This window comes from Pelobates fuscus, chromosome 2 (assembly GCF_036172605.1).
Source record: "Pelobates fuscus isolate aPelFus1 chromosome 2, aPelFus1.pri, whole genome shotgun sequence".
Classification (NCBI taxonomy): Eukaryota; Metazoa; Chordata; class Amphibia; order Anura; family Pelobatidae; genus Pelobates; species Pelobates fuscus.
The window spans coordinates 402,898,853-402,910,615 of NC_086318.1; the positions used below are offsets into that span (position 1 = coordinate 402,898,853).

At 41.8% G+C, this 11,763-nt stretch overlaps 1 protein-coding gene across 1 annotated transcript; it reads right to left on the reverse strand.

The window, feature by feature from the left end:
• Positions 1-243: 243 nt before the first annotated feature.
• Positions 244-4,712, reverse strand: ZFP36L2 (ZFP36 ring finger protein like 2). Its single transcript, XM_063443898.1, has 2 exons — positions 4,416-4,712; positions 244-3,400 (listed from the first exon to the last, which is right to left on the reverse strand). The coding sequence occupies exons 1-2, from the start codon at positions 4,464-4,466 to the stop codon at positions 2,339-2,341; spliced, it is 1,113 nt and encodes a 370-aa protein (XP_063299968.1). The 5' UTR covers positions 4,467-4,712; the 3' UTR covers positions 244-2,338.
• Between the last annotated feature and the right edge of the window lie 7,051 nt (positions 4,713-11,763).

An 11,763-nucleotide genomic window follows, 5' to 3' on the forward strand; every position in this document is an offset into this window, starting at 1 on the left:
TTCAGGAAAAAAAAAAAAAAAGTCTGTTAAAGTAGTCCAAAAAGAGTACATAGTGCTCAATCTGTACCTACTATGTACAAAAACAAACAAACAAACAAAAACAGGCTTGTTTCAGTCATTTACCATCGAGGCAAATTGTAGAAAAATCGCTTTGTTTCTATGTAAGGAAATTTAAGGAATTTAATGAAAGAGTGAAATAGGTTCAGATACTGCATGGAAATAAAAAAAAAAAAAATTAATAAGTTGTGGCCTTTTTACTTATGAGAGTGGTACAAAAATGATAAGAAAACCCATCCCTACATTCAAATTATCACACCTTCACAACAAAATACTTTTTTGGTTAAGAAAAGTTTTAAGGCAAGTGTGAACTCTTCAAAAGGCACTGTGAAAATAATACTGGGACCCCAATTATTGCTACATACCTTTAGTCACAGTGATTGCGGTGAAATTAGGTGAAAATTTTAAATTAAAAAAAAATTAAAATTAAAAATACTTTTTGGTTGCTATGAAACACAGTAAGTCACTGTAGTCAAATGTTAATGCTTTTGTTTCAAAATATATATTTTATTTTAGGGTGGGCTTAACCCCTTTGTGTTCCATAAGGAGAGTCAGCGCATTAAACACTTTTTCTTTTAGCACTTAAAAGGGTTTACATTTTTGTTTTTTTAATTTTATACACAGGTAATATGTGAGGGGGACAGAGAAAGAAAAAAAAAAAAAAAAAAATTCCTCAAACTTCTTCCACAGCATTGAGATTGATTTCTCCGAAGAAACCATTCAATTTTTTTTTTTTATTAACGTAAACAAGGAAAAGGAATTAAATGAAATAAATATTACATACAATCTCTTAAATTAAGATTTTACTCATTTACAATAAAATAACCAAAGTGAAGTTACAAAAAAAGGCATATATTACTGTGAAAAGAACATACACTCCACATTTTTGCAGATTAATAATGGCGATCATAATTTAAACATAATAAAAGAATATATATCTATTGCTTTCATCATACCCGATAAATACAGTATGAACAAATTACCAATGTATACTTTTCACAAGATAATAAATAAGTTAAATAGTTTCATATCGAGTTGTGTGCAGTGACAGGCAAGCAACTCAGACAGCTAAAAATAATAATATAAAAAAAAAAAATAATAATAATAATAAAACAAAAATAAATCAGCAGTTATTCAACAATTAAACTAACTCAACTGAGTGCTTCCATATAAACAAATATTGTTCTAAGCTATACAGCCCACTACGCAGTGGAAATGGAACAAGATTAAAACTTTGGAATGGAAGTTTTAGTATTTGTTAAGCTAAAGAAAAAAAAATGAATAGAGGGTTGCTTGTTGTTAAGGCATATTCTTGGCAGGATGTTGAATTTTTAAAAGCTTATAGGTTTAATAGGTCATTTTTAAACTGGATTTTTTTTTTTTTTAATTTTTATTATTAAACTCTTGGAGAATGCTAGACTGTGGTCTCCAAATTTTTCTGTGCTAAATCTTCAAGAAATGGAATGCCTGCTGGTGAATAAAAATTCCCGCCCCCCACCCAAAGACACAATCCCACCCACTTACCCCCACAGTTCTATAAAAATAGTTTTGTTCTATTCATTACATTTGCCCTTTTGCAAATATTGTTTCTTTTTTTTTTCCTTTTTTTCATTTTGTTCAGCTTTTCGGATGTTCAGAGTCTTTTTTTCCTGCCTCTGCTTTTCATTAAATTAAAAAAAAACACAAATGTAGCAGAGACGTCAAAAGGCAAAATAACAAGTTATAGGGAAAATGAGTGCCAGCATTTAACAGTTCAAGTGTTCAGTCCTTGCTGTGATTAGTCGTGGATATTTTTGGGGTCATCCTCCTTTTCCCCCTCCTGAGTCTTTGTAGCATATTATGAGTGGGGAACAAGAGAGCAGACTGGCAGCTTTAGAAGTGGGGCAAACAAACTTACTGCCCGGCAGAACACCAGGCCACTTGTAGCCCTCAAAACTCCACTTAATATATAGGCAGGGAGAAGGGGTGGGGGCGGGCAAACCCTCATAAAGTCCACATACCCCCCGAAAACAACAAATGCCATCAGCTGCTGCAGAACATCTTAAGAATAAAAGGAAAAATAAAAAAGCACAGACCTGTCAATCACTACTCTGCTTCTTCAAGACCTGTCTTAAATAAGGTTTGTTTTTTTGACTGTTGATCCAAGAAGTTCTGCAGCAGCTGTGGGCTTTGCAGTTTTTTTCCTCTGTGTTCTAGACACGAGGGGGAGCTGTGGAGGCCGTTCTGAATAGCTCAATGTAGCTGAGAAAGTGGCTGCCCTTGCAAGGGTGTCTTTCTTGGCTCAGTCATCAGAGATGGACAGACGGCTGAAGATGGGCAGACGCCTGTTAGAGTCCAGGGTAGGGGAATCTGAGCCGCTCAGGCTGCCAGAGCTCAGGGAGCCACTCAGATAGCTCTCCGGGTCGGACAGCGACTCCGGGGGGCTGGGGGGGTTGTCAAACACAGGAGATTCGGACAGACGTCTCAGCGGCTGGAAGTTGATGGTTGGGGGTGGCGAGTTGGAGGACTGCTGGCGGCAGAAGGCTGCGGGGTTAAAGCCCGACAGGTTGTGGGTTTGAATGGCCAATGGGGTGATCAGTCCCAGCTCCTGGCCGGAGAAGGTAAAGGCATTGTTGGCACATGGCATGGTCTCCTCACAGTAGAGGGAGTTGGAGGGCTGTGGTGGTGGGGTACGAGAGGTTGGGCTCTCCAGCAGTGGGGAATCCAGCCCATGGCTGGAGAAGCCAGAGAAGCTGAGACTGTGGTGCAGCTTGGGACGATCGCTATGGCCCCCAGGGGCCTGTCTCCGTTCCTCAGCATTGTGGATGAAGTGGCAGCGGGGTCCGTAGGGACAGAAACCGATGGTGTGAAAAGTGCGGCACAGCTCGGTCTTGTACTTGGGGTGGCGAGTCAGGCTGCGCAGCTCATGGAAGCCATGTGCGAACTGGCATTTCTCACCATACTTGCAGGCTCCACTCTCCTCAAAAGGTCTGCACAACTCAGTCTTGTATCGGGTAGAGTTGATCTGTGCTCCAGACTTGCTGTGTTGCTGCTGCTGGAGGTTGAAGAGGTGCTGGCTGCGCTCCCCATTCTCACTAAACGAGCGGTCCCTGAACTTATTCTCTTTGTTCATCAGGGCGGTGTTGCTCGTAGTGCTGCTGGAACCTGTATTGTTGGGCTCCTTTAGGGGGTTGTTGCAGAATTTGGGGGGAGAGTTGTTGTTGGTCAGAGCTTGCAGGTTACTGGCAGAGTGTCTGCGGAGAAAGCCAGGGATGAAGCTGGAGTTAGGGGAGCTCACAGGGCTCCCCACAGCCTTCTTGTCCAGCATGGTACTAAAGTTCAGATTGTTCAGAGCTTTCTCGTTCTGCAAGAAATCAGGAGAGAGAAACAAAATGCAAGTTATGTAGCTGCAATCTGCATTACACATACCTGTCAGTAGCCCAAAACCTTAACATAAAGTCAGTAAAAGTGAACCCTGTCTGCAATCTGCACTTAGATACAAACACTGAACGTCAACAACCGTATTCAGTCTCAGCAACTTGAACACCATATCTCTGTTTATACCCAAGACACAAAGTCAAGAGAATTGATCCATATCTGCAATGTGTGATTGGATCTGGGGTACAAACAAGATATATGGCATGCAAATCCAGCAGACGTGATATGTGTCTGCAGTACTAGATTCCTGTTTCTACCCAACAGAAGTTGCCTGTAATCTGCATTCATGATCTAAGCACAAAGTCTACAACCCTGGTCCTTCCTTGCCTTTTAAACTGCACAAGTTACACCCAAGACCCACATGTACAATATATAAACCAAGTTCCAGATCCAATTCTACAAACAGCCCCCCCAGTCCTTCCCAACTCAGTGTCTGTAAATAAAGCCACATAACTGGTGTGCTAATGCACAACCTTGAAAACTACACCCTGCATACTGTCATCTAGCAAAATATACATACATACTGGAATTCCAAAAAGTGTGATTTACACAGGAGATCTAAGTAAATAAAGTACAGAGTAACCCTTCCACTCAGATCCACATGTGCAAAGTGTTCTCCAGATCCAAGTATGCAGTCTAAAAACCCACATAACAGAGGTTATGCCTCAAATCCAAGTGCACAAGTCACACAGCCCCCTGCCCCCCTGTAAGCAAGCTGCCCTAGATCATGTACTTCAAGCATTTGCTCTAACTTCCTCCTGAAGACATCCCAACAAAGTTATAATCCAAGTACACAGATCCCCTTTCCTGAGCAATCCCTGGCTTGCAGGGGAACCTTAAAAAAAAAGTTTCTGAAGACCACCAATAGAAATAAAAAAAATTCAAAATAAAAATGAACCCAGGCACTATAGAGGCAGGGCACAAAGCTTTGCTGTGCGTACCTTGCAGAACAGTTCAATGTCGTAGAAGGCAGATAAAAGTGTTGCAGACATTTCCAGATCCAGTTTGTAGCTGTCAGCGAGTCCAGAGGACCGATAGATCCTGCGTTAAGTGAGGGCTTTGGAATAGCCACGACTAGGACAGAGCAGAGGAGGATGACAGCGCTGAGAGTATTCCGCCGACAGGCTGGCTGGGATGGATAATGATGATGGTGGTAGGTGGTGGTGGTAGGTGGTGATGGTGTGATAAGTGCAAAGAGCTGGCTGCTGGAACTCCCTGGCTAACGTGCAGCCTCAACTATATAACTGGTGCTCGCGAGCGGGTGGGAGGGATAGAACGCTGACCCAGCCGGGGTCTCTAGGCAACTCCCCCCTGCCACCGTGACATCACGATACGAGCTTGCTATTGGCTGCCGCCAATTTCCTTAGTGCTACAAGCTGTGTGTCTCAGTCTGAGAGCAGCAGTCACATTGCAGCCAGCCTCGTGTACTGTGCTGTTTCCCCTGAGACTGCAGAGCACACTATCAGACCCTCTCTCATCCAGGGGCTGCAGAGCACACTATCAGACCCTCTCTCATCCAGGGGCTGCAGAGCACACTATCAGACCCTCTGATACTGGGAACAGAGCACACTATCAGCAGGTCTACCTCCCCTGAGCTCTCTGAGACTGCCAGGGTACTACAGAGCACACTATCAGACCCTCTTTCTGAGACTGCCAGGGTACTGCAGAGCACACTATCAGACCCTCTGTCTGAGACTGCCAGGGTACTGCAGAGCACACTATCAGACCCTCTGTCTGAGACTGCCAGGGTACTGCAGAGCACACTATCAGACCCTCTGTCTGAGACTGCCAGGGTACACTATCAGAACTTCTGCCTCCTCTGTGTCTAGCACACTATCAGCAGTTTTGGTCCAGTGGCTAACCGGGAACAAAGCACACCAACAGTAGCTCTGCCTCCCTTGTGCTCTCGGTGTCTCCCAGAAAACTGTAGAGCACATTATCAGCAACTCTGCTCCAGGGGCTGGCTCTCCTGTGTCTGCGAGGGAGCTCCAAGGCACACTATCAGCAACTCTGCTCAATGAGTTAACTCAAGGAGTTGCAAACTAGCTTCATCAACCACAAGCAGTCACAGACAGAGCTTAGTATGGGGGTACTCTACTGCATGAATTCATACCTAGGACTTGCAGTCACATAGCAGCCAGTTAATCTATCCCTGTGTGGATTGAATGTTCTCCCAGGGAGAAGCAGTCACATTTCAGCCTTACTGCACGAGCCTTTCCCTGGGAGAAACAGTCACATTGCAGCCTGCCCTTGCTGCATGAATCTCTCCCTGGGAGAAGCAGTCACATTGCAGCCTTACTGCACGAATCTCTCCCTGGGAGAAGCAGTCACATTGCAGCCTTACTGCATGAATCTCTCCCTGGGAGAAGCAGTCACATTGCAGCCTTACTGCACGAATCTCTCCCTGGGAGAAGCAGTCACCTTGGAGTCTCTTCTTACGAAAAGCAGTCACATTGCAGCCTGCCCTTGCTGCATGAATCTCTCCTAGGAGAAGCAGTCACATTGCAGACAGACACCAGTATGGAGTACACTGCCGCCTTTTTTTGGGAGCAGCATTCACACTCCCTGCTCTTTGGGAACCTGCACATACTTCAATTATTAATCACGTTATGTCGCTGGTCTCACAAAAAGTTACTTGTTTGCAAATTAAGATCAAGTTTGCACCCACTCTGAATCCAGCAGTAAGTAAAGTTTTCCCAACTACGTTATACCCTTTTTATATAGTTACAAATGATAGCTATATAAATTCCCCCCTAACAATAATAGCGTATGGCTGCCTGAAAATGGTGGCATTTTAAAGTTAATAATCACTACTATGTACTTTTTTTTTCTTTTACAAAATCACTGCTTTTTAGTTTAAACTAATAAATCCTGCTTCAAAAACTCCTGCCTTAGAATTCTCAAGTGTTTGTTACAAGTGTTCTCATAACAGAACCCAGAAACAGCATTCTACATTCTGTCTGATTTTCTAAGGTTCCCCAAGATCACTAAGTGCTGGGTGTCTCAATGAGCCAAGGATTGTGGGGGAGGGGGAGACATGTGCAGCCCTCCCCCCAGGCCCCATCTCTGCCTCTTATATTTCCTTGTTTATTTCCTTCTACCTCCTCCTCTGTCTGTCTTACAAATGGTGTTGGAAACTTTTTTTTTTTTTTTTTTTTTTTTAAACTTGCTTTGCAGTGTAGTCCCTGACCATACAGCTCCAGGCACATTTTACCACTCAAAGGAAACGACTTTACTTTCCCCAGTGCATGCTGCAGAGTGGATTTACTCTGTGAAATCACATTTGGGACCATGTAAAGTGCATGTTTGTATAGTGCAGATCTTCCAACCACCCCACGTTGCTGTATATAATAGAGTTTCTAGAATATTGCTTTCCTACACACAAAATTGGTCTTTAATTCCTGTTTGCAGCAAATTTAAAAAATCCTGCCCTGTGGAATATAGATCAGTAACATGCTACAGAATCCCCCTGATTATTACACAGATTTCCTACCTAAAGCATTTCAATAGTACACACTGCAGGCGATTTAATGTTCTGTTCATTATATAAGAGGAAGATTTGGAAAAAGACCCCCAGACTACGTCTTCTGATCTCGGTAACCGTTTCGGTGCCAAATTACTACGTAGCTGGACTTTGTGATTAAATCCACATTGCAGATTAAGCAGACAGTCACAACCCCTCCTGAATATGTTCTCTAAAGAATCCTAAAGTTCGTTGCATTTAGAGCGACCCTGTTGTGGAATCAAGGGGGAATACATCATTTAGCAAGGAGCAACAGGCATGGAAAGTCTATAAGGGTCATCTACTAAATTGTGAATTGTTCAGCATTTATACGGAATTTGAAATTTTAGTTAAATATAACCAAACCAAAAACATAGCTATACTGCATATATTTTTTCTTCTTTCTTTGTATTTAACGGTTTGGTTAAAAAATCTGAAATTCACTTTGAATTCCTAACAATTCCCACTTTAGTGAATAATCCCACATGGTTTTTGTGACTGCCTAGCACCGCCACTGGTAAATAGGGCTGTACTGGGCTAGTGCTTCTGTGTCAAAGGACAAGAAGTTGGCTTGTTAATCACATCACAAGACCTTGAACGTCTGCCAACTCCCTGGGAACAAGTCAGCGCGGCCACATTGTGATAAAAGACAAGAGAAGCAGTCTGACTGAGCCCCAGTTAGGGGCAGGTCTTTCATACAGCTTGCTTGCAGGCAGCTAGGCCTTAAAAAAAAAAGCCTCTCCCTGTAGCAGATTTTTTGTAGCAACATTTTTTTACAGGGCTTTTGGGGGGTGGGCTGTGCTTTAAAACAAAAACAACTCTGATTTATTGCCTAAAGTCTTAGCCGTTGATTGTAAAAGTGTAAATTGAAGATACGGGAGGGTAGGACTGAGTGAACATTGCTTTACTTTATTTTATAATCTGTGAATATTTACACTGCGGCATCTATACATTAAAAGGCCTGTTTGCTGTACTGTACGAGACAATAGGAAGGCAAACTCTTACACAAAGATTGTACTTGCTATTTATTCTAAAGTGAAAAAGAACGATAAAAACGTGGGATCAGAAACTTCTATAAAAAGCCAGTCACTTTTTTTTTTTTTTAAATATATATTTTTTTACTTTTTCACGTAGATCTAAGCCAGACAAGCAGAATGGGCATTGTCCTTCTTCAAATGATTCCTACCTCTTGGCCCTCCTTGGCTTTGATGTTAGAAAGAGGGTCATTGGGAACCACTGGCATATGCTATTTTGTTTATAAAGCTCTAATATATCCTGTAGCGCAGAACAATGCATAAACAGGAAATTAGGGTTGCCTAATCACATAAATTTCGACCGAAAACAAAAGGGAATCGTGATGCTCGGTTCCTATGGTCACCAATAAGCAAAAAGTTGTGATGGGGTTACACACAAGCATATTCCACAACACTTTACAGTGTTGTTTGGTCAAATGAACATATAGGAAAATAAAAATGTAGTGGTTATGGTGCGTGGAGTCCTGTGGCATCCTCCCAGTGTAAGTAGTCAAACAGTTTGAGAACAATTTGACACACTACCTGAGGTCTGCTGGGCACCGGTTGCCAGATAAGCATGGTGGTGGAGGACTTGGCTCACTGGCTGACAGTCTCGGCCAATAAGATGGCCTTGGCTTCCTGATTCACATGAGTAGACACCTAGCAAACACCAAATAAGTTGTCAATCCCACCGTGATTGAATTATGATTTTAATTTTAATTTTTTTTTAAATATCCTTTCCATGAATAAGTCTTGAACTGCAAAAAAAAAAAAGTAAGAAATGCGTTGGGGAGGGACTGATCAGGTAACTGTTCATGCACTTGCCATTACTTTCAGATAAAGATTTGCGAATAACGCAGGTCACTAGGACAGAGGCAGAGGACAAAATCTGCCAATCAAAGTTAGATTGATGGATTGAGAATAGAAAATAAACATGGGTGTAGTGCTTGACTAAGCTCCACCCATTCACAAAGATCACCAAATTTCGAGCTCGCCATAAGAAAAGCCAGTCCCTACTTAAAAAAAATATGGAGTTTAGAGAAAAAATAAAAAGGAGGGAAGACAGAGAAAGATTAAATGACTTATAAAATAAAAAAGCCCTGATGTTACAGGGCCCCTTTAATCCTTAAACCTCGGTGAACTAGATTGCTTCTCCAATAAACAGACATTGTGAGTGCTTAGCTTTTTATATGTTTATTCTAGATATAGATAGAAACGATTACATGCAATAACTAGGACAACTCTCTGCTGTGCGAGACCTGTTAGGCAGGTTATCTCATTACAAAGGTTGGACCTGGTCAGAGAAAAATGAGCTCTCGCTTGTATCTCAGTCTGGTTTTATTGTGCAGCCATCCATTTATTTATATATTTATTTTAATGATCCCTAAAGTAAAGGAAGATCTCAAAGGTGGGTGCATGAATAGTTCTCGCGCACCCATTCAGAAATTACATCAGCAGCCATTTAGAAAAAAATCTATGCAATAGGAATGTGAAATGAGAATTTACAGTGAATTCAAGGTGAATTTCAAATATATGGTCAAATTAGCCAAACTGGGAAAATCCTCTCAGTCGGTTATGCTTTTCCATTCAGCTAGTCTTGCATTTAATTTGAAATTAACTTTGAATTCTCACTTTATTGAATAAAATCGTTAGTTTACAGGCTGTAAGAACATGTGGTCAGTGCTCAATTCTCATTGTGGTATCAGTAACCTTGCGTTTGCAGTCTGTGAGTTGCGCAGGCCCACAGAGTACATTGGGATTTTATAAATCGAAAAGTCATATAATCCATTCAATCATACGGTAAGGAAACACAAATTGCTGGCTTTTTAAATTCTAAAGCCACATTACTGCTTGGTCCTGCCTGCTTGCAGTGCCCGTCTCTTACGTCTGTAGCTGAAAACATTGCAGTTTGCAATATTTTCATTGCAAGGTTAAGACTGCCTCTAGTGGTTGTTTATCAGACAGCCATTAGCGGCGTTTCCTGTTTTTTCACGAAGTTTAACTCCGCGAAATGGAGCTGCACACCCTCACGCTTTGCACGAAGATGTCCAGGGATTTCTAAATCTCCATAGGAAAGCATTGAGTCAATGCCATCCTATAGGAAGGCCTAACACGCGTACAGCGTCCGCCATACATGCGCATGAGGTCCCTCCTCACGATGATGTCCGGAGAAACTAAGCCAGTGACGAGGGACCTTAGAGCTGAAATAAGGCAAGTGAAAAAAAGGTGTTTTTTTATGTGGGGGAGGGGGGGGGGTAGTCGCAGAGGGACACTATAGTGTTAGGTATACAACTTTGTATTCTGTAGTGTGTTAATTAATATGCTTGTAGAGACTTTGGACAATGTTTGGAGGAATGTGTTTCCGTGTGCTGCACACCAATCCATCAAGGAAAAAATAAAAGAGTTAAACTGGATTTCTATATAAACATAGTTATGTGAAGCTGTTGGTAGATTTTCCATGTGAGCAGGAACAATGGTGACAGAATATAAGGGCCCACTGGGATGTCTGTAACTAGTTTCACCCGGATTGTGCTTACATAGCGCACACTTTTTTTCCCTCTCTTCTCCCCATGCTGAGCAACTAAACATATTAAAGTCCTGCTATTTGTGTTTTTTTGTTTGCCTGGTTTTTACATGGCAAACATTATTACTGACACTATCTTGTGAATTGAAGGCCAGAGCAATCCAACTGAACACATAGCTGGAGAATTTTTACCAAATCAGCTAGTGTGGCCTAGAGTTTTAAATCCACTTTCTGCTCCCAACAATTAACACTTTAGTGAATAAGTGTGAATTGTTGGGTTTGGAGAATTCTCCCAGTTTTGGCTATTGTGTTGTGGCCTTGTATTTTATTTTCCCAACAATTCACACTGGAGTAAATATCCCTGTGACGACACCCCTCCCACATTGTGGTATACAACAAAAGGGTTAATATTAAACTAGCTAGTCTGTTCCAGAAGCAACATCTGCAAGCACGGGTTAACAGAGTATTTGTCTCCCCATATATAGAGTGTGTATGGCCCAGCATGTGCAAGTGCAGTGGCTATGACCACGTAGCAGGAAGTGTGATTCTCGGCGTTTAACCCAGTGCAGTGCTGAATATACAGGTGGCATGCTGCACAGCTGCTCGGCCTGTATTTCAGGGGGTACACGAGCACCAGCCTAAATTCAGATGCTAATGCAGAGGTGGACAAAACAAAAGTATTTGCCATCGGTTTGTACAGCTGCAACTCCATGATGCTTTTTTTTTTTTAGCTTTTCAATGATCTAAATGACAATAAAAAGTTTGAGGAACACTGCAAGGCTCAACAGTAACAGTAAACGCACGCCCGGGCTGATCTCTGAAGGCCCAGCTGCGCAGGACTACAGTTCCTTTAATGCCTGCTGCTGCTTGCTGGCTGAGTCTCATGGGAGTTGTAGTACAGCTAGCTTGCTATGGGCTGGTGAAGAGGTCCCCTGCCTGCATAATCACCTACTTTATTGAGTTAATTTAAATTTATTAACACTTCCTCTTTAATAAAGGAATAAAAACATGTTTCAGGAAGTGCATTTTCACTTCCATATTTTTTTTTATTTATATACGCACACTAGACTAGACAACCTTTTCGTTAAAAAAAAAATAAAAAAAAATATTAACTTAATCCTCCTTCTTGTTCAATGAACCGGTTCATGGGATCAAAGTTACTTATCCCTAATTAAAAAGACAAAGTGTAAATGCACAAATTTACAAAGTAGATTTTCTTATATAAAACTGTGTGTGTGTGTGTGTTTAGT